We start from the raw sequence: 23,566 nt of genomic DNA, 5'->3' as shown, positions 1-23,566 counted from the left end.
TAACTTTAAAATATCACTATCAATTGGTTTTTATGAGAAAAACTTACCAAAATCAGCTAAGAGCCGATAATTACCTAATTCAAGTATAAGTGAATTTGTGACGATGCCAGCATGCTGTATTGTGCTTTATGACACCAACCAACTTTAGAGTAATCAAAGTATATGTTCCTATAAATTTATATTATCATGTAATCCTCATTAAAAATGTCTGATCATAGTTAGCCAATGGTACAATGGTTATGTCACTAACTGGACTATAAATGACATTCCTTTTTTTATTGTAATTTCAATACATATACAAATGATATGTTAAGATACAGTGTACTGACTTGAATTTTTTTTTTTTTTAATTTTAATATACTGTATATTGAAAACTTATTTCGTAATATAAAATACTTCTGTTTCTTATGACAATAAATGCAATTATTTGATAATTACAATTTTTTTTTTGTAACTTCTTTTTTCCCCCAAATAGTTAATACATTTATCAATATCATACAATCATCATTATTATAATTTCCTAATAAAACTGATTTTCCAGACTGAGACGGACTCCGTTTAATAAACATTCTCTGCCCGATTGCCAATGTCTGGTTGGGGAAGAGTCCCCGTACGTGGTGTCTATATACAAACTGACTGATTGACTTTTTGTACACCGTGCCCTGACCCATCACCAACCAGACATTCCGACCAGTCATAATAATGTCTCGATATTGTCAATCACATGAATAATTTAGATGTTATATAGTCTGATATGGTCTCCAGAAATATCTTCTGGCTTTCGCTGTCTTTATTTGTTCCCCACAGGGAGGGCAGGACCCACCACAACCAAAACCAGAAGGGATTCATCATCGTGTCCATGTTCTTGTTAGAAAATATAACATGTCTCATGTACTCTACTCAGTGTCTAATGCTTTAGTGATTAGTTATGTAACAGAAGAAATCAGAACCCAATCCTATTGTTTCTGTTACACTTATATAACACCGTTATCTCCAAGAGTTTCCTGAACCTGTGTCCCCCATCAAATATCCTCTAACTCTCTGAACCAGTGTCCCCCACTGAATATCCTCCAACTTCCCTGACCTAGTGTCCCCGATCAAATATCCTCCAACTCCCTGAACCAGTGTCCCTCACCAATATCCTCCAACTCCCTGAACCAGTGTCCCCACCAAATATCCTCCAACTCTGAACCTGTGTCCCCAACCAAATATCCTCCAACTCCCTGAACCAGTGTTCCCCACCAAATATCCTCCAACTCTGAACCAGTGTCCCCACCAAATATCCTCCAACTCTGAACCAGTGTCCCCACCAAATATCCTCCAACTCTAAACCTGTGTCCCCACCAAATATCCTCCAACTCCCTGAACCAGTGTCCCCACCAAATATCCTCCAACTCTAAACCAGTGTCCCCACCAAATATCATCCAACTCTGAACCAGTGTCCCCACCAAATATCCTCCAACTCTAAACCTGTGTCCCCACCAAATATCCTCCAACTCTGAACCAGTGTCCCCACCAAATATCCTCCAACTCTGAACCAGTGTCCCCACCAAATATCCTCCAACTCTAAACCTGTGTCCCCACCAAATACCCTCCAACTCCCTGAACCAGTGTCCCCACCAAATATCCTCCAACTCTAAACCTGTGTCCCCACCAAATATCCTCCAACTCTGAACCAGTGTCCCCACCAAATACCCTCCAACTCCCTGAACCAGTGTCCCCACCAAATATCCTCCAACTCTAAACCAGTGTCCCCACCAAATACCCTCCAACTCCCTGAACCAGTGTCCCCACCAAATATCCTCCAACTCTAAACCTGTGTCCCCACCAAATATCCCCCAACTCCCTGAACCTGTGTCCCCCACCAAATATCCTCCAACTCTCTGAACCAGTGTCCCCACCAAATATCCTCCAACTCCCTGAACCAGTGTCCCCACCAAATATCCTCCAACTCTCTGAACCTGTGTCCCCACCAAATATCCTCCAACTCTGAACCAGTGTCCCCCACCAAATATCCTCCAACTCCCTGAACCAGTGTCCCCACCAAATATCCTCCAACTCACTGAACCAGTGTCCCCACCAAATATCCTCCAACTCTGAACCAGTGTCCCCACCAAATATCCTCCAACTCCCTGAACCAGTGTCCCCACCAAATATCCTCCAACTCTCTGAACCAGTGTCCCCACCAAATATCCTCCAACTCCCTGAACCAGTGTCCCCACCAAATATCCTCCAACTCTCTGAACCTGTGTCCCCACCAAATATCCTCCAACTCGCTGAACCTGTGTCCTCCACCAAATATCCTCCAACTCCCTGAACCAGTGTCCCACACCAAATATCCTCCAACTCCCTGAACCAGTGTCCCTACCAAATATCCTCCAACTCCCTGAACCAGTGTCCCCACCAAATATCCTCCAACTCCCTGAACCTGTGTCCCCCACCAAATATCCTCCAACTCCCTGAACCAGTGTCCCCACCAAATATCCTCCAACTCTGAACCAGTGTCCCTCACCAAATATCCTCCAACTCCCTGAACCAGTGTCCACCACCAAATATCCTCCAACTCCCTGAACCTGTGTCCCCACCAAATATCCTCCAACTCTGAACCAGTGTCCCACACCAAATATCCTCCAACTGACTGAACCAGTGTCCACCACCAAATATCCTCCAACTCACTGACCTAGTGTCCCCGATCAAAAATCCTCCAACTCACTGAACCAGTGTCCCCACCAAATATCCTCCAACTCCCTGAACCAGTGTCCCCACCAAATATCCTCCAACTCCCTGAACCAGTGTCCCCACCAAATATCCTCCAACTCTCTGAACCTGTGTCCCCCACCAAATAACCTCCAACTCTCTGAACCAGTGTCCCCACCACATATCCTCCAACTCCCTGAACCAGTGTCCCCACCAAATATCCTCCAACTCCCTGAACCGGTGTCCCCACCAAATATCCTCCAACACTCTGAACCTGTGTCCCCCACCAAATATCCTCCAACTCCCTGAACCAGTGTCCCCACCAAATATCCTCCAACTCCCTGAACCAGTGTCCCCACCAAATATCCTCCAACTCTCTGAACCTGTGTCCCCCACCAAATACCCTCCAACTCCCTGAACCAGTGTCCCCACCAAATACCCTCCAACTCTCTGAACCAGTGTCCCCACCAAATATCCTCCAACTCCCTGAACCAGTGTCCCCACCAAATATCCTCCAACTCCCTGAACCACTGTCCCCACCAAATATCCTCCAACTCTCTGAACCAGTGTCCCCCACCAAATATCCTCCAACTCCCTGAACCTATGTCCCCATCAAATATCCTCCAACTCCCTGACCTAGTGTCTTCCAACTGAGTGTCAATATATTATGGAAATGCAAATTCTCTTAAAAATTAGTGTTTTGAATTGTCGCTTGTAGACACAGAAATAGCCTGTGGTTTTCGTCGGCAACAGGCTTTTAACAAGAACCCCGATACATGACAACATACATTGATGACATCATTATTATACGGTAGTACACATATACTGTATGAATGCAGTTAGCAACAGACATATTCTATGGGACACTCCTTGGATTTTTGGTTATTAAGAAATTGTTTAAAGATTTTTAACTTCAATGACATTGAAAATATATTAAGGTCATCCAGTTGAATACCAATACCAAAGGTTGGAAGACATTTATTCCAGAATATCACCAGCTAAATATCATCACGATAATCCTTTTTAGTTTTAAGAACTTGTATGATTGTTTTAATTAAACAAATTTACTTCCTGTAACCCTACATATCAATCAAGGTCAATCGTTTTAACGAACTTGGTAGCCCTTCACTCCATCATGCTACAGGCTCAATATTTTATCTCTGGGCTTCTTGGATATTGAAATTAGAAGATTTGAGTACATTTGACTTCTGTGACCTTGATAGTAGGTGAAGGTCATTCATTTCAACAAACTTTGTAACACTTCATGACAGCATAGTGCTGGCCCCATATCAGGTATATGGGCCTTTTGGTTGTCGAGCAGAATAAGTTTGAAGACTAGCATATTTTACTTTTTTTGACTTTGAATTTAGGTCAAGGTCTGTCATTTAAAAGACTTCATAGCCCTTCCCACCAGCATGCTATAGGCCCAATATCTGGTCACTGGACCTCCTGGACATTGAGAAAAATAGTTTGAAGTCATCAGCATGCTGCAAGCCCAATATCAGGTGTCTGGGGATCTGGGTTATTGAGAGGTTGTTGTAGCATATTTGACCTCTGTAGCCTTGAATATAGGTCAAGGTCATTTATATGAACAAACTTGATAGCTGTGGCCTTGAATATAGGTCAAGGTCATTCATTTGAACAAACTTGATAGCCCTTCCCCCAACAGACCCTGCATCATTGCATAAGCTCACTTTGTGAGCTCAAAATTAATATGTAGTCCTGTTGTTGGCTTTAATATACAATGTGAATGTCATTTGTATGTAGCTCAATAAAAGATCTTTTGGACACTGCAATGGCTGGACATTTAATTTATATATCTAAACCATCGATACCTATACATATGATACAGATATGAAAACTCATTATAAATAGATCATTTTCATTCCGTCTGTCAAGTGGGACTCAAGTTGCACCAGGATTGAAATCCTTCAACAAGTAAAGCAATCTAAAGTCTGTTGTCAGATACAGACTGTACTTGACTTTCTTCCCAGTGTTGTAGCCTAATATATTAAGTTAATTTTTAAGGTATTGTAAGTCCAGCCATATTGTTAGTTTGCGTAAGTGTCACTGATTCACATCAATAGGTCTCAGCATTACCACCTGTACTTCCATGGTACACTAGTCTACCCAGTTACACATAGATATATGCTGGGGCATAATTCTAAGATGGACTGGCGTCCTTTTTAAGGGAGACTGACACTCATATACAATTTCCAGAGTTCTGTTTAAGGTATACTAACCTGGCGTGCTGACTGACTCCTTCACGTTGATCGCCACATAAGGGTCAAACAGGTCGCCTGCATTGGATTCCATTTTGGCACCCTTCTCCACTTCTAGAAGTTTCACTCGTATAAAACCAACCTTGGCCATTTTGTAATTCTGTGGTCGCTATGGTTACAGATCTTGCCCTTCCCAGGTCATAAACCTATAGATGTAACAAAACAAAAACGGTTATTATTATAAACCAGGGTTGGCAAATTTCACATCCTCAACTTTGACATTTTCCTATATAACATGGAATTACTACATCGTTTTCGAAGCATGGGTCTCGTAAGTACAATTTAGAACCGAAAATCCCTCAGAATAGATAAAGAACATTCATTGCTGGTTTGAAGAGATTAACCGAGCAAATTATACAGAAGACAGCAGTCTATATGAACTGCTATAAAAATTTCGTTTCAAACTGATCATGAAAATCTCATTACTTCGAGTACCCCTTTATTTACTCGTAGAATTAACAGTTAAATTCCCTCCAAATGAAATTCCATCCTGTTGAATTGTAATTTTTTTAAGATTAGAAAATCTAGCTAACACATTAAACATTTGCCACCTTTTGAAAAAAAAATTGTTTTGATATCGAAGCAATTCAAAGATAGCAAATTAAAAAGATACTGTCTTCTGAGCCTTCACATGGACAATACAATTCTACTGATGTAAGTCTGAAGACTGTACCCAGCTGTACATCAGATGTGAGGAGACTCAATAGCTGTTAAAGATATGTAGTTACCACATGGAATCCTTCAACAAGGTGTGGTTCACATAGTTAGCAATGTTTGTCAGTTCCACCAAAGATTTACTGAATGGCTTTAATGGCAAAGGTGGCATTTGTTATCTAATAGGTTGTGTACATTTACTGGTGTACCCGGCTATATCTTTTGGTGTAACTGGCTAATTTACTGGTGTAGCTGGCTAATTTACTGGTGTAAATGGCTAATTCATTGGTGTAACTTGCTAATTTACCGATGTAAATGGCTAATTTACTGATGAAAATGGCTAATTTACTGGTATAAATGGCTAATTCATTGGTGTAACTGGCTAATATACTGGTGTAGCTGGCTAATTTACAGGTGTAACCAGCTATCTATTGGTATAACTGGCTAATATACTGGTGTAGCTGGCTAATTTACTGGTGTAACTGTGAGCTGGCTAATTTACTGGTGTAACTGTGAGCTGGCTAATATACTGGTGTAGCTGGCTAATTTACTGGTGTAACTGTGAGCTGGCTAATTTACTGGTGTAACTGTGAGCTGGCTAATTTACTGGTGTAACTGTGAGCTGGCTAATTTACTGGTGTAACTGTGAGCTGGCTAATTTACTGGTGTAACTGTGAGCTGGCTAATTTACTGGTGTAGCTGGCTAATTTACTGGTGTAGCTGGCTAATTTACTGGTGTAACTGTGAGCTGGCTAATTTACTGGTGTAACTGGTTAATTTAGTGGTATTACTGGCTAATTTTATGGTATAAATGGCTAGTTTACTGGTATAACTGTATAATTTAGCAAATTAAATGGTGTAACTGGTGGATCAAAGTGTGTAATTTGGCTATTTTAATGGTGTAATTGGTTGATTTAATAGCATAATGTCCAACAGGCAGATAATAATAATTAATAAAGCTATTGTTGAGATAAAAATAAAGTTCCTAGTCTTGGCACACAATTCACTACATTACATAACTGTGTTACTGTCACCTCTCTTTCAATATATGCAATATCACTGTTTGTGCCATTTAAAGCTTGCAGACTCGGCAAATATTTTCCTAGCCAAGCTGAAAGTAGGATTTGTGTGTGAAATTTGATAGTTTTCCTACATATTTCATTACATGGGCGAAGAAAGCCTTTAAAATATCTGATCCAACCACAATACTATCACCAGGCCTTCAACGATATGACCAGATATGACCTTGAACAGGTCCTTTTGTTAATAATCCTCATCAGATACACCAACAAATTGTTTACGCTATAACAATAATTTGTTGTCTGAATTCACATTTTGTAAATATGTATCACAAATTAGCCCCTGTCCAGAATATTTTTTTTTTCATTTTTCTCTCAGAATTAACAATTTTGAAATAGTGAACAAAAAGTAGCTAAAAAATAAGTTCTTCCCAAACTTTCATACAAAACTTTCAATCTAGGGGAGGGGGTTAATTTGAGGATAAATACGGCATTAAACATTTACACTGGGAGACAGGGCTAATTTGAGGATAAATGCGGTACAAATGTTTTGAACTAATAGAGGGGTTTATTTAAAGAAAGCTACAATACAGAGATCACAGATTGTTCAGGGGTGATGGGATTGGTCAATGTTGAAGTCATCTTATTTTTGGACAAAAAGCATACAATTTTGGCTACAACTACAACACCATTACTCAAATAGATACTTTACCACCTAACAGATCTTGGCTCATTCAAGAATTGTTTCTTTTGTTGTTTTGGCGAGTCAAAGCAAGCTTAAAGACAATGAGACATTCCAAGGACTAGAAATCTTTCATACCAATATAAAAAAAAAATTCTTATCTCAGACCAGCCATGAATGAAATCAGAATGCTGCCATTACTTTTGTAAGCGATGAAAGCAAAACTGCTTTGGGGATTGAATGCTTTAGTAGGTGTCAAAAAGCAAAAAAGATTATAAAAACCGAAATTGATAGTGTGTTAGGAGAATGCTTTAAATATTTCGAAAAGTCAATTAAGAAATTCTTTAAAGTAATAGGTAATAGCCAAGTTTTCAAAATAGAGCAAAGAATTTGGTTTTCAGCACTGTGACATTGATAAGTGGTTATTTTTATAGAAACACATCATTCATCAAATGCATAGGATTTTTTGGAAACAAGTTGGAACAGAAATATCAACATTTGGAAAACTTAAGACCAAACACATGCAGCTTAATTATCATTCAAACAGAAAACATTTCTGTAGTTCTATTTCAAGGGTGAGATCTTTTATAAGAAAACTGGAAAAAATTTTGAATGACATCCAACATTTGCAAAATGGGTTAATATTTTCTAGCAAAAACAGTGTTTTCATCATTTGGTAAACACAGCATATATATTTGACTCACATGAAACTGTATATTGCAATTAAGAATTCATTTAAATCTCAAAGGTCCCGAAAGATTATTTGCTTCATAATATCATTCTATCAATCAGGGTTTTAAAAGGCACACTGAATCCTCTTGATAACATATCATCAGAGAATCTCGGTAGATTTTCTCTTGAAACCTTGGTCCAAGTCATGTAAATGTTTATTGACGTATGTAATATATACATTTGAAACCTTGGTCCGACTCAGGTAAATATTAATGTTTAAGTTTGACGTATGTAATATATACATTTGAAACCTTGGTCCGAGTCTTGTAAATGCTTAAGCTTCAGAAATATAATATATACATTCGAAACCTTGGTCCGAGTCATGTAAATGTTTAAGCTTCACGTAATATAATATAGACATTTGAAACCTTGGTCCGACTCAGGTAAATGTTTAAGTTTTGTGTGTATATATAAGATATACATTTGAAAACTTGGTTCGAGTCATGAAAATATAATTTATATACATACCAAACTTTAAGACAGAGGCAGCATTCAGTGTTCATGTATACAGCTGAATATTTGTAATGTGTATTTTCTATTGCGTCACTGGCTAAACACATCATAATGCAGTCCTTTAAAGAGTACATAGCATGAAGAAAACTTTATTAGACGGAAAGTATGAAATATTTATTGCATAACTATAGGGCGCCATTATATTTTTTATTCCCTTTAAGTAAATAATTCCTTAAAATGATGTTATCAACACTTAATAACAACATCACTTTAACGATTTGGTGATGTCACCATAAAAGAATCATTTTCAGCATTTTACAAAGCCTTTCAAGGAAGTGAAATTCATATATCACGAATTCAAGTCATTATGAAACTCACTAAAAGATCTTTTTATAAAAATCTACTTAAAGGGACATTCCTTTGTTCGGAAATCAGAAACTTGCAAAATTTTTATTGATAAAATCTATGCGGGAATGAGGATTATATGAGTTTTTGTGTCTACCAGTAATGAAAGTAATGCCAAAATGTACAGAACAATGACGTTTTGTACACAAATACAGTCTGTCTTTGCGGTAATTAGTGATACTCCAGGTCGAACTGAGAATTTTTGAGGATTTAATACTTGAAGCACTTTGGTTTTTCTTGAGAATAAAACTGCTGTAGTAATGTACAGATTAGATCTTTTACTACTTGGGAAAAATATATATTTCTCATTAAGTTTCATTTTGGCGACGTATACTTTATTTAAATGAAGAAATGTCCCTTTATGCTCACCTGAAGCTCATTACATTAAAATATTTTACACTTATTTCATGAAACTGGAAACTCACGTAGGGTCTCCTACAGCAAAATCATCAGAATGCTTGCATCATCTTTTGACCCTTAACAAGTTTAAAGCATTTCTTGGCAGAGGAACACAATAAATCTTCCAATTCATTTTGTTGTTAGGTATTCTGAGTCATTCAAATGTTTACAAGATCATTTCAATTGCCTGTAATTTAAATGATGATGCGTAACTCGATCTAAACAGATTTTCCGGTGAATTGAAATCTGAGTCATGTAAGTGTTTGAAATTTACCTCATCAAAAGGTAAACCTGATAAACATTTGCATAACCAGGAAAAAATGCATGTCTTGAGACTTCAGCTGTGACAGAGGTACGTACAGAAAGTTTCACAATAAGCGCCTGATAAACAGAAATATGAGCATATAATGTTTACCTATTATCAAAATGTGAAATTATTTTTCAGATTCTAATCTTGAAACTATCATTGTATACATTTAAGTTTTAGAAAGAGAAATAGGAGAAAATGTATGGTTGTTATGATAGCTAGAGTTGCCTTAATATTTTTTTTATTTGAAGGGAGTTATAGGGGTGGGGCGGCTTATCAAGCCAGTGCACTATGGCATGTGACTTACTTATAAACATCCCCAATGCATTCACGATTTGTTCTTGTGATAAAGATATTTCACGTGCAAAACCTTAGAACAAGAGGGACTGTGGATGATATAACAAAAGTGCATATAAACTCTTCTGTGTTGGAGGTGAGAAAGTATATAGAGACTGATATCTGCAGATGTTTAGCTGATGATGTGAAATGTTTATACAAAGCCTGACTAATGTGTTTGGCAGACATTCGACAAACCATGGTGTCTGATAGTGTCGGCATCACTTTATATATACAGACAAATCATGGTGTCTGATAACCTTGGCATCGCTTTATATATACAGACAAATCATGGTGTCTGATAGTGTCGGCATCGCTTTATATATACAGACAAATCATGGTGTCTGATAACCTTGGCATCGCTTTATATATACAGACAAACCATGGTGTCTGATAACCTTGGCATCACTTTATATATACAGACAAACCATGGTGTCTGATAGTGTCGGCATCACTTTATATATACAGACAAACCATGCTGTCTGATAACCTTAGCATCACTTTATATATACAGACAAACCGTGGTGTCTGATAACCTTGGCATCGCTTTATATATACAGACAAATCATGGTGTCTGATAACCTTGGCATCGCTTTATATATACAGACAAATCATGGTGTCTGATAACCTTGGCATCGCTTTATATATACAGGCAAACCATGGTGTCTGATAGTGTCGGCATCGCTTTATATATACAGACAAACCATGGTGTCTGATAACCTTGGCATCACTTTATATATACAGACAAACCATGGTGACTGATAGTGTCGGCATCGCTTTATATATACAGACAAACCATGGTGTCTGATAACCTTGGCATCGCTTTATATATACAGACAAACCATGGTGTCTGATAGTGTCGGCATCACTTTATATATACAGACAAACCATGGTGTCTGATAGTGTCGGCATCACTTTATATATACAGACAAACCATGGTGTCTGATAGTGTCGGCATCGCTTTATATATACAGACAAACCATGGTGTCTGATAACCTTGGCATCGCTTTATATATACAGACAAACCATGGTGTCTGATAGTGTCGGCATCACTTTATATATACAGACAAACCATGGTGTCTGACAACCTTGGCATCACTTTATATATACAGACAAACCATGGTGTCTGATAACCTTGGCATCACTTTATATATACAGACAAATCATGGTGTCTGATAACCTTGGCATCGTCTTATATATACAAACCATGATGCCTGATAACCTTGGCATCGTTGTACATACATATCTTTATATTCAATCCTTTATACCAACCACTTCCAATTGTGAGAAACAATAAATTTGTGTCAATCAATCATAAATACAATTGTCAAATGTATCAACAGAACTCCTTTTAAAAGTCTTTCACTATTTCTTCATTTGGTAGCTATAGAAACTCTTCAGATTTTTCACCAGAAAATCAATTGGTAGAACTTCTTTTGAGAGTATTTCACCAGAGAGTCTTCATTTGGTAGAAATTCTTTCTGGATGTCTGTTACACCAGAAATTCAGATAAAACCCCTGAATTCGATAAGCACTAGTGGAAAGGTAATTTTAGTGTTCTCAGATTTATTTATCATATGATGGCACAGGTGTTAAGGTAACCAGAGGGACACTTTTAAAGTGTGATCCCACTGAAATTTCATTAACTAGATCAATAGTAAAATAACGTACTGCCTCTCATTATTCGGACCATGACCTAATTATTAGCTTTTGTTTACAGTAAAACATCGACATGTAGAAGGAGCGGAGATGTCCCTGCAACTTTAGCAATCAGGACAACAAATTAATTTACGTACCTTCACAGAAGTACCAGGAGGATTGGCGGGGATAATTATTTTCTCACAAATCTTTTACCATTCAATATGAGTCACTGGTGGTGAATACATGTTTGATTAAAATATCTATAGAAACTTAACGGTAGGTGAAACATTATCAGACAGGTACTTTATTAAAGGATGATAGCAAAAGAGATAAATTCTAAAACAGGAATGCCTAAAAACTATATCTAACATTAATCTACATTACATCACACATTTCCTATAAAATTTCATGTTTTATGGGATTTCAACCTTTATTAACTGCTGTAGGCTAATATCATTTTTTGGAAAATTTTCATTTTAATCAGGAGTCTAATTTCGATATTTTCACATTATAATGACATAACTGTGATAAACTACAAAGTGTAATAAACTTACCGTAAATATCATCTAAATAAAAGTTTTAGGATATTTAACTATTTTGACTTAAAAAAAAGTTTGAAGAAATTGGAAAAGAACATTAAACTTCACAGGCACAAAATTTAATATTTGGTACATTGGTAAACAATGTTTGGTAAACAATACTTGGTAAACAATGTTGGGTAAATAATGCTGGGTAAAGTACAATGCTAAATAATAGGATATAAGAGCAATGAATCATATCTTAATAGTTCTGAAAGTTGTTTAGAAGAATTATTTGTTTGATCAAATTACAATGGATGATTATATCTGGTAAAGTTTATGTAGAATATGTTTTACTCTTACATAAAATATTCTATTTTTTTATCTCTCCATATATAACTGATAAACAGTTTCTTTGATTCATACATACCTGTGAGGAAAATGGCATTTAAAATGAAACTCATATTATGATTAATATCCAAAATCCAAGCTATCCAACTTCTTTAAGATTTAAACCTTTTCTAATTTAATTCTATTTTACGACCAGATACAGATCATATATTTAAGTCTGAGGATATAATTTCAAGAGCTGTTCCTAGGATGAACAAATTATCCGCCCAATTAACAGAACACCATGACAGGTGATTTGATTCAAACGGATTTCCCCGTCCCAGGAGCTGAACCCCACTGCCACCTACATGGAGGAGTTTACAGAAATTGGGAAGACCTCCAAGAACCTCGCTGTTTGAATTACACAAACAGCACTTGCCATGCTGGATAATATAATTAAAACACACCATCAGGTGCAGGGGAACTTATGGCGAGGAAAGTAATAGGACTCAATATATATGTGATGGATTCTGCAGTTGTGAAACATATAAAAAAATCCTGTAATAAATAGTACAGTGGTTTCAAGAAAGATTTACACTTGCATCCTAATTCATCATCATCTTCCCGTGAAGGCAAGTGTGGTATATATCAGGAAATTTTGATAGCCAGATTTATATTTCCATCCATCAAGAATTTTAGATAGATTTATATTTTCATCTTTCTGTGAAGGCACATGCATTATAAATATTATCAGGAATTTTTGATAGATTTATATATATTTTCATCTTTCTGTGAAAGCAAATGTGGTATATACTTTCATCTTTCTGTCCACCTATAGCTATAGCCCCTGGGTGTAAGGTTAGTGTACTCCACTACCCTGTCACCTATAACCCCTGGGTGTAAGGTTATAGTGTACCCCACCACCCTGTCACCTATAACCCCTGGGTGTAAGGTTAGTGTACCCCACCACCCTGTCACCTATAACCCCTGGGTGTAAGGTTAGTGTACCCCACCACCCTGTCACCTATAACCCCTGGGTGTAAGGTTAGTGTACCCCACCACCCTGTCACCTATAACCCCTGGGTGTAAGGTTAGTGTACTCCACCACCCTGTCACCTATAACCCCTGGGTGTAAGGTTAGTGTACTCCACCACCCTGTCACCTATAACCCCTGGGTGTAAGGTTAGTGTACCCCACCACCCTGTCACCTATAACCCCTGGGTGTAAGGTTAGTGTACCCCACCACCCTGTCACCTATAACCCCTGGGTGTAAGGTTAGTGTACCCCACCACCCTGTCACCTATAGTCATCGAGGTATCAATTCGTCCTGTGATCACACAATATGATCCATTTTAATACTTATTATAACACCAGTATCTGCACTCAAATTTCTGTGAAGGCTATTGGCATCAAACACCACACCGCTGTTACGTTTTAAACATATAATAGTCAGAATCTTGAAGCTAATTCTGTTAAATTATACTTGGACGAGGGAAAAACAGTGTAATTACCTAGTTAACTATATCAACAATATCCACTTATATTGCCCTCTTTGGTAATGTTTATTTAATCATTTGACATAAATTTTTGTTATAAACGTCTCTGTAATTCAGGAACACATTGGCTCATTTCTGTAATGCCTTGTCAACCACAGAGCCTTGATAGATTTACAGCTATCGGAAAAGAAATTTGATGATGAAATTGCATTTAAAACAGTGTTACTATATATCTCTGCTATAAACAGATTATATCTCACAAAGCTTAGCACAGTAATATATAGTGTTTTTATCTTGTAATAAGCCTGGGGGCCAATACATCAATTTTGGCTCAAAGTAGGGAACCGAGTTGACAATATTTTGGATTTCTAGATCTAGAGTGCAATAGACATGGGTTGGTTGGCTTATCAACAGACATGGGCTTATGACCAGATGTGGGCTTATTACCAGACGTGGGCTTATTACCAGACATGAGCTTATTACCAGACATGGGTTTATTACCAGACATGGGTTTATTACCAGACATTCCAATTGATATTGGTTGGATATACCCATACCAAAATAAAGTACACAAAAGTATGCTTTTATTACATAATAATTCCAAATGTTTTGAAAAAGTGTAAAAAAAGTCAGCTTTTTTGTACTTTTCTGCACTTAGACATTTTCCAGAGTACTTGTTTGTGCTTAATCTGCAGGTTTAGAATTTTTTTGAAAAATTGTGAAAAATATTGTTTTACTTTTCTTGGACTTTTTTCAGCGCCAACATACTTTTTCGGCATAGCCGTATAATATTCTTTTGGCCCCGGATATGACGCGACAGGTGGCGTTACTGGTCAAGATGAAGTATGTAATTGGTCAATGTAGCAGTAAATGCAAAATGCAGATATGCAGTCAAAAACGAAACAAAGTTAAGATTGAATGCAAGCTGAATAAGCGGATGTATCTTTTCAAATGACACATCGATAAAATTATATCCCTGATTCAAATGCAGTCTTTTTACCACCAAAAATGATTCAAACTTATATAATTTTGTTATTCGTGCTGAAACGCATTAGATCGTTAATTTATTTCACCAGCAGTTTTACATTTTAACCACCAGCATTAAAACTATGCCGTTTATCTTTTTTAAAGATATTTCTTGTTTTTAATTTATTTTGGACTTAGAATATTTCACACATTGCATGAAGTTACAGCATACAGATTATTTTCCAACTGTGCATGAATTTGTGAGGATTGTGGGGAAAACATTCAGAAATTGATGACAGTAATTTTTGCTGTTTTTATAAAAACATATATAAATATGATTACAAATAAGAATCTTAGTTCTGAACATAAAACACATTTGTATAAGATAGCAACTTTAAATCTGATGTTTAATCTGTGAATAGAAATCAGAATCAGGGTTAATTTGTGTCCTACAACAATCTTAATATAATCAAACTCATAAGAAATATGTCGATATCTTTTATCTTGAAAGCAGAATTTAAGATAAAAAAAATATGAAAATGACCAAATTGAGGAATTTCTGTTTGACATACTTCCCAGTAAATCTGTTTATCTTGAGTAATATGTAAAAGGCAAGATAAAAAGCATAAAAAAATATCCTCAAATAAAACAATGTGTTCTGAAAATAAACCTTTGTTTGAAGTGTAAATATTGATTAAATGTATTTTGTACACAATGAAAATCTATTAAAAATCTATACCGGTATATCCATTACATTTACATATAAATAATATAACACCATGCAAACTATGTTTTTGATAACATTTCTGTAGATGTTCATTTCAGCAATATATTTATACATGATAACTTTTTTTTAAATTTTCATAATTAATAAAGATTCAAATTATTTTATATAAAAAGTTTATTCCTTACATACATACATGTTACTTCCTCAATTTTATCAGGCTGCATTGATCGATTATTAATAATATAGTTTACAATAAAAATTTTATTTTAAATTATATTATTAATTTAAGAATTTTGAAAATGTGTATAGAATATGCATGAAAAAAAAAGTATATAAAAAGTCTACTTACACGAATAGCCAATTAAATTTCCTCCGTTATATAATCATCTGGTTCACAATAAACTCTATATGTATGAATCATGAAATAGACACACATGCATACATCAACATGTATACTGTACATGTGTACATTCAGGTGAAAACTGACTTATGTGACAAAATAAATGTTGACCACTTTACTCAAAGTATTGTTTTGATTCAGATGAGCTGAAATTATCCAGAAGGTGATAATTATAGGTAATTATAAATGTTACAATTGGACTATAACGAGCCAGGTGTATTTATAGGGATGCCTGGAAGGGACATCTAAAGTTCACCTGTACGGTAATTAAGCTGTCAATCACATGTAATTATAATTGTTGTAAAAACAAGCGGTTCCACCATGACAGAGCTTATACCATTGCAGTACTCATGTCGGCTGATTCCCTGAACGCCTACATTTTGAAATAACACCCTACTGGCTATGTTTGTACAGTAATTATAGTCTGTTCTGGTGAAGTCACTTTTGTTACCTGTGTTTTACCTGTGTATGTTACCTGTAATTTTCATTGAATTTCTCATCAAAATCAAATGTCAATATTCAATGAATATACTGCACAAAAATACAATAAATTAGAATTAACTATGCACATGATAATTGTCAATACTTATTTAAACAATTTAATAATGATCAAATTATTAAATATCAATAATTATCAAATTAGTATTTATAAATAATTCGTTGAAATTAATATTTATTAATAATTCAATGAAATTGATATCATAAAATACCTTTTGATAATTCTATCAATTTCATCAAACTAAAAATTATATCAAATACTTTGCTTTTTTGCCTTAATACAAGTTATAATCAAAATGTTCTTTTTTCTCATTTGAACGCCTCTCTGATACCTGATATCTGATAACTGAAGGTAATGATGTTGTTAAGTAAAAACCGCTCACTTTACTGAGATCAGTAAAAATGATGAGCTGTGTTAATGTAACCCATGCTACGGATGGCGTGACACTTGGATATTAAAACCGAAGCTACATGTACATGTATGTATCTATATCAACTTCAAAATTATCATCAGGACTTATCATTCCACTGTTTGTATTCATACCGTTATTACCATCTTTGGCTAATACTCAGTTAGACTTTAACTTTATTAGGAATAGGTTATGAGACAGATGTACACCATCAACATCGGGACAGACTCTTCACCGTCTTCCCGGGGACCAACATCAAGGGATGCTTTTCCATTTCACCCCATGCAACGACGACACTATAGGAGACTGGTTCGCCGCGCAGCTGTATTGCCACTTGTACCACTACACAAAGTAGAAGACGTAAGAGGACATCCAGGAAGCTGACCTACACATTGACGTTACGCCATTCACAGACTACGTTGTTGACCAGTGGATAGAGGTGGAAACAGTTGGGAACCACTACGACCACGACGGACCTGAAGGACGACCAACCACTTAGAAGCCTGGCACGGGAAACTCAAAAAGATTGTACACCATACACATCCTAACATCTTCACAATTATACGGACATTCAAGGACATACAGGCTACTAATGAGATAACTAGACTTCAACGTTGCGCTGGACCCCGACCCAGGAAATACAGAAACATTGACACTCGATCGCCTTGTCCTTCAGAAACAGAGACTGGAGAACCATATAATATCCTACACCGACGCAGCCTCCGAATTTCTTCACTTAGGTTGTACTGATGTAACATGGACAAGGTTGTACTGATGTAACATGGACAAGGTTGTACTGATGTAACATGGACAAGGTTGTACTGATGTAACATGGACAAGGTTGTACTGATGTAACATGGACAAGGTTGTACTGATGTAACATGGACAAGGTTGTACTGATGTAACATGGACAAGGTTGTACTGATGTAACATGGACAAGGTTGTACTGATGTAACATGGACAAGGTTGTACTGATGTAACATGGACAGTGCTTTATCGTATTTGTATTTTACTACACTCTGATAATAAATTTGTAGATTTGTTCCAACTGTGTACATGTATACATGTATTTGCATGCCTGTTACAGTTTTCTGTGTATATTCATTGATTTCACTTTGGTCCGTTGTATAACATTATAAGATATAAACATAATGTAAGATTCTAATAGTCCTACCAAAATATGTGATATTATATTAACATGTAATATTCTATGATTATAATAGTGATATTTCAAACTGTGTATCTTTAAATTAGCATACATGTACATTTCTAGTGCTCTATATAATTAAGATTCTAATGATGTTATTCCTATCAAAATGTGTAAATTTACATTAACGTGTATAATTGTAGTTCTCAATTTATAATAAAGATTCTGATAATGTTGTTTTCAAATTATGAAAAGATATATTAACTTTTAGAATTCTAATGTTCTTACTTTTTGTATAACTTATCTATATCAATGTGATTAATACTATATTATAGAATTTTTAAAATTGATATGCTTAATTTTAATTGTGTTTTGGTTTTCTTTAGTTGTCAAATGATTTCTACAGGTACAATATCTAGGTAAATACAGAACATGTATGAAACAGACTATAATTACCCTCCCTTTGATGTCTCTGCCTATTGTTCTAAATATGTAGGCGTTCAGGGAACACACCCTCATGTCAATGCATTTTAATTTCTTGACCTATATATCAAAACTTTTTATTTTAACTCTTTAAATGGTGAAGATAAGCTGATATTTCTTATGAGAGAAGATAATTTACTAAAAGATGTTGCAAAATTCATGTTTTAAATATAGGCATCATCATAGACCTAGTTTTTTAACAAATATTCATTAAATTGATTCTCATAAGAAGATTTTACAGGTACTAGTAATAGTGTCTCATAGCAAGCCAAAAATGGCTGGGTATTTAAGCATTTTAATGTTTTAATGAACCTATGATTGTATTTTATGTATATACTACATGTATCATATGTAACATATCTGAATCTGAATTGAATACCCATTGCTTTATTTGATTTAACTCTGATATTGGCAGACATTTCAGAAGCAAGTAATTTCGGGGCCGCGGTGGCCGCGTGGTTAAGGTGTCCTGACACTTTATCACTAGCCCTCCACCTCTGGGTTGCGAGTTCAAAACCTACGTGGGGCAGTTGCCAGGTACTGACCATAGGCCGGTGGTTTTTCTCCGGGTACTCCTACCCGGCTTTCCTCCACCTCCAAACTTGGCACGTCCTTAATGACCCTGGCTGTTAATTGACGTACGCTTTAAACAAAATAAACATAAAAATCATATGTTCATTAAACTGGAAATCTATAGGAAAGGACTAATATAGGCTGAGCCTGTTGTCCAATCCCTTTTGCCAACACCAAATCTTTATGATATTCTATATAAATAAAAAAAAAACACCATGTTATTATACTTGTTGTGTTAGTTGACAATAAAATATTTTGAAATCGAAAAAAAATAAATAATCCAAGCAAGTAATTTACATAACTAATTAGGGGAGGTAATTTTAAACAACAGATGGATGGACTGACTGGAAAATATCATTATTTGGATTTTTTTGTAGATGGAAATTTTTGCCTTGCTATAATCCAAGAGTTTAAATGAGGTGTTATTACCATGCAGGTGTAGTTCATACAGAAAAATGTAGAACAGTTGGTGAATCTCTAAAAACAGAAGACTCTAGATCTGCCAACTTTAAGTTGAGCCAACTGTCTGCTGCACATGCTGAGAAGCCATTCACATAACTAGGTGGGGAGGCTGTATAGTGATAACAAGGGGACGCTGTGTCCTTCTGATCTCAGAGACGATCATGATCAGCTGTAGTACCACAAAACCAGTCCCAGGCCAGTTAATAAATATAGAACTAAGACAATTCACAAGCCAGCAATTAACAAATATTTGCCACTTTACAATGGCATAGACTATTACCAACCTATAGGTTTAGCTAGCTAGGTCTCACACTACTAATTCAGCCAATCAGCTGGTGTTTCGCTTGAACCAAGTCCCAGAAGAAAATGTGTTTCTTAGGTTTGTAGCTATTTCCTGAGTAAATGACACATGAAATGGGTACTTTCTATATACAAGAACAAAGAGTAGGGTCTTGAGATTTTGAAAATAAAAAATATACACTCCTGGTATAAATAGAAAGATGTAGGAATCCAGGTGTAAAAAGGCAGGAATTCTCCAGGTGGGGGTTCCCCTGTCCACTGTAAATATCAGGGTTACTGCACAGTCTTCCAAGTACAGGTGTGCTCTTATATGCCATTAAACCTATCCAACGACATCATTTTTCAGGTAGGGAAATCTTCAAATTTCATAATTTGATATAAATTTCACAACATTTGAATTTCAAATGAGCGATTGAGGGGATGGAGTCATCGGTTATAACATAAAGTGAAATAATTAGTCGTGTGAGACCTTTCCACACCAGACAATTGGCCATTGCGTTTATGTCTTCATAACAGCCAATAGACTTATCAGTATCTACAATTCAGATAAATTCACAGCATGACTGGAAAGTTTCTTACCATATTTATCTGATAATAAGCCCATGTCTGACAATAAGCCCGCCCATGACTATTGCAGCTCAGTGAAGCAGACTTCTTCAATTCTTTCACTCAAGGGTTTTTGGTTTATTTGTTGCCCTATATCTATTTATATTTATATGGGAGAAAAAAAAGCCACTAGAAAATGTCTGAAAGACATAAATGCCGCCTCTGCCACTTCGACACCCCGAAACACAGTTTAGTGAGGATTGTATAAGCAGTTCCTGGCCCTAAAAGACCCAAGCTGCTGATGGGCCGAAAACTCAAACAAAAAACCAAGCAGTTTCTAAGATTTGCTATATATAGTTACATTGCATCTCAACGGGATGTGACAGGGCAAGAAACGATGACACAGGACGTACATGGGTAACACTATATGCATATGCCCCTTCATTTTATGACGGGGGCATAAAAAAAAAGCACCGCCCACTTGATAATGATTGGAGGAGTCAAAGGCAACATGCCACCTAGCGGAACAATTTCTTTTTTATAAATGAGATTCCTGTTTACCTTAAGTACTCTGCACACACATGTACAGTGTGTATGGCGAACTGTACTTCAATGTTGTCAACAAAAGCGAACTGCAACAACCTAAAATATTTGAATACATTGGTTGCATCTTACAACATATAGAAGAAAAATAAACAAGTGAGCTAGTAACAGGTTTGTCGTCATAAGATTAATAATATATTTTCACACATGTTGAACTGCGGACGGAATTAGGCTTGCATTGTACGTACGCCATCAAAACAAAATGTCGTCTGCTTACATGTTTGAGGTATGCGTCTAACTTTTATGACAACAAAATATAAACAAAATGTAAACAAATTAATGCCTGGCAAGTACGCTTTCCAGTGGTACCCTTACTTTGTACGGCGGCATCCCCGTTTTATTTCACAACTGGTCATGACTGACAACTTAAACGAGACTTGCCACATAGATACGTCGCTCTACGTGTGGGACTTCGGATATTTCATCATTGGCTATTCATTCATCGGCATCTAGCAATAAGATAGAGCTTACATCCTCAACATCTAGCAATAAGATAGAGCTTACATCCTCAACATCTAGCAATAAGATAGAGCTTACATCCTCAACATTGCTGTGTCCTTCCTCATTTCAAAACTGCACATTTTTGTTTCGAAAGTGGCAAGGCCCCCTCATGCGTAAATTTCCCCCCCCGAGACTGATGAAAGTGGCGCAAACTTCTGTCTGTGACATCACATGCGTCACAAAAGAGGCCACGGAAGGGATATTTTAATGTAGTGATTTGTCAAAAAATAATCTCTAATTAAATTATTGAATTGGAAACAATGTGTTTTTCCGTTGTAATTAAGCAATTAATAATAAGAAATGATAGAAATATTTTTTCGTTTCATGCTGGTATGAAAAACAAACCAATATTGCAAACTGAATGAATGCGTGTGTAATTGCAGTTTGTAATTTGCATTTTGGTTTTTCTTTCATACTAGTACGAAGGTAAAAAAAAATCCTATCAATGCTCAAATAGAATTACTTTCCCATGCATGACACACCACACGATTTCACTATCCACGACATTTGTTGCCCGAATGTGAGCAGATAGTATCAATTAATAAACAATATTCGTGTTAATTTTTATGCTGTAAAGTTGCTTCAAATTTACATATTTTGCGAAACTCGAATCAGTTGTGTTCATCATGCCATGAATACACCAAAACAAACATCTGTACACGCAGACTGTCGCTAGATCAATTATGCAATTTTAAACACATTTACAGGCCATTAGGGCCAATGTTATACCATACATTAACGCTATCAAAGAAAATGGCTACCTGATCAAAAATTAAAATAAATATTAAATCTTTATGATACTGACACATAATTATAACTGTTATCTGTCGGAAACACAAATACTTTGAGAGATGTGTCTCGGCACAGAATGACAGGAAGTGATTACTCTGTGATAAAACAGTATTTTGTACCAAGGACGCTGATTGAGTCCTAACACATGTATGTTGACCCCTGACCTCCACAAAGACATTGATACAAGGACTATCTCCTCCACTGACAAAAAAAAATCAAAAATAAAAGTAAATTTTAACCCTTTTGAATGACATTGACTGTCAAAAACTGAGAGAGATACGGGAAAGATTTCAAAATGCTCAAAGAGCAAAGGGTAATAACTGGTTCTAAAAATAAAAAAAAAAGGTTGCAATTATAATGGTTAGAACTCTTACCAAATCTGAAAGATTTGGAATGAAATCTAAGCAAAATTTTTTTTTCATGATTAATGGACAACACCATATATCATAATACTTCTGTGAAAACTTAATGGCACAAAAAAAAAAAAAGTGAAACAATTATATATCTGTACATTTTCATTATAGTGTGTAACATCTGAATAAGTATGCATATATTTAATTGAAAAGAGTATAAAAATACTTCAAATGCTTGATAAGTAAAATGTGAAAAATGACTTACCTGTAAAATGGATTTAATAAATCCCAAACGAGTGATAAAAATGTTGTTACTGATATCCCAGTTAATGTTGTATTGTCATTGTTTCACAGAATGAACAGTACAGGAATCGCACAGCCTGATATCACGGGATAAATCCGAAAGTTTCACAGTGAGAATACGATGCTTATAATCCAATTTTACCTGTCTACAGGTACATACACAGGTACGAAAAGGTGGACTTATGATGTTGTTGAATGACACACTTCACAGCCTGATCAGTACATGGAGGTTTGTCTATAAATACACTTTGGCATTTTCCTGCTTGTTTCCTGAAATATACAAAATATTTGTAACATGATTAGCATGTTATAAGGTTACATTGATGTCTATTACCGAAAAACAAAATGGATTCATTTCAATTTCTCCACACAGAGAATGTATTTACAAATCATGTATTATGTACCCAAGATCTATAACTTAAAATTGTATCAATACAATCTTTTAAAAAAAAAAGAAAAATGTATACCTGAAATTTCGAGTCAAATAATGTTGTGTGCACAAGTTGATTGGCTGAAGGGAAGATCCATATTTATCCACTAATAACTCTTAA

The 23,566-nt window shown here is 35.8% G+C and overlaps 1 protein-coding gene across 6 annotated transcripts in view; it reads right to left on the bottom strand.

Moving 5' to 3' along the window:
* Positions 1-23,566, bottom strand: part of LOC117330925 (protein kinase C delta type-like) — a 113,762-nt gene that overhangs the window by 29,841 nt on the left and 60,355 nt on the right. For all 6 annotated transcript variants that reach the window (XM_033889489.1, XM_033889494.1, XM_033889490.1 and 3 more), the window contains 2 exons: positions 22,978-23,285; positions 4,941-5,125 (listed from right to left, as the gene is read on the bottom strand). In XM_033889489.1, coding sequence (XP_033745380.1) covers positions 4,941-5,070 — 130 coding nt within the window. In that variant the 5' untranslated portion in view covers positions 5,071-5,125; positions 22,978-23,285. The remainder of the gene's footprint in view (positions 1-4,940; positions 5,126-22,977; positions 23,286-23,566) is intronic.

Source organism: Pecten maximus, chromosome 7 (assembly GCF_902652985.1).
Source record: "Pecten maximus chromosome 7, xPecMax1.1, whole genome shotgun sequence".
Taxonomy (NCBI): domain Eukaryota; kingdom Metazoa; phylum Mollusca; class Bivalvia; order Pectinida; family Pectinidae; genus Pecten; species Pecten maximus.
The sequence above is the reverse complement of the archived record's forward strand: the minus strand, read 5'-3'. Positions and strand labels throughout refer to the sequence as shown.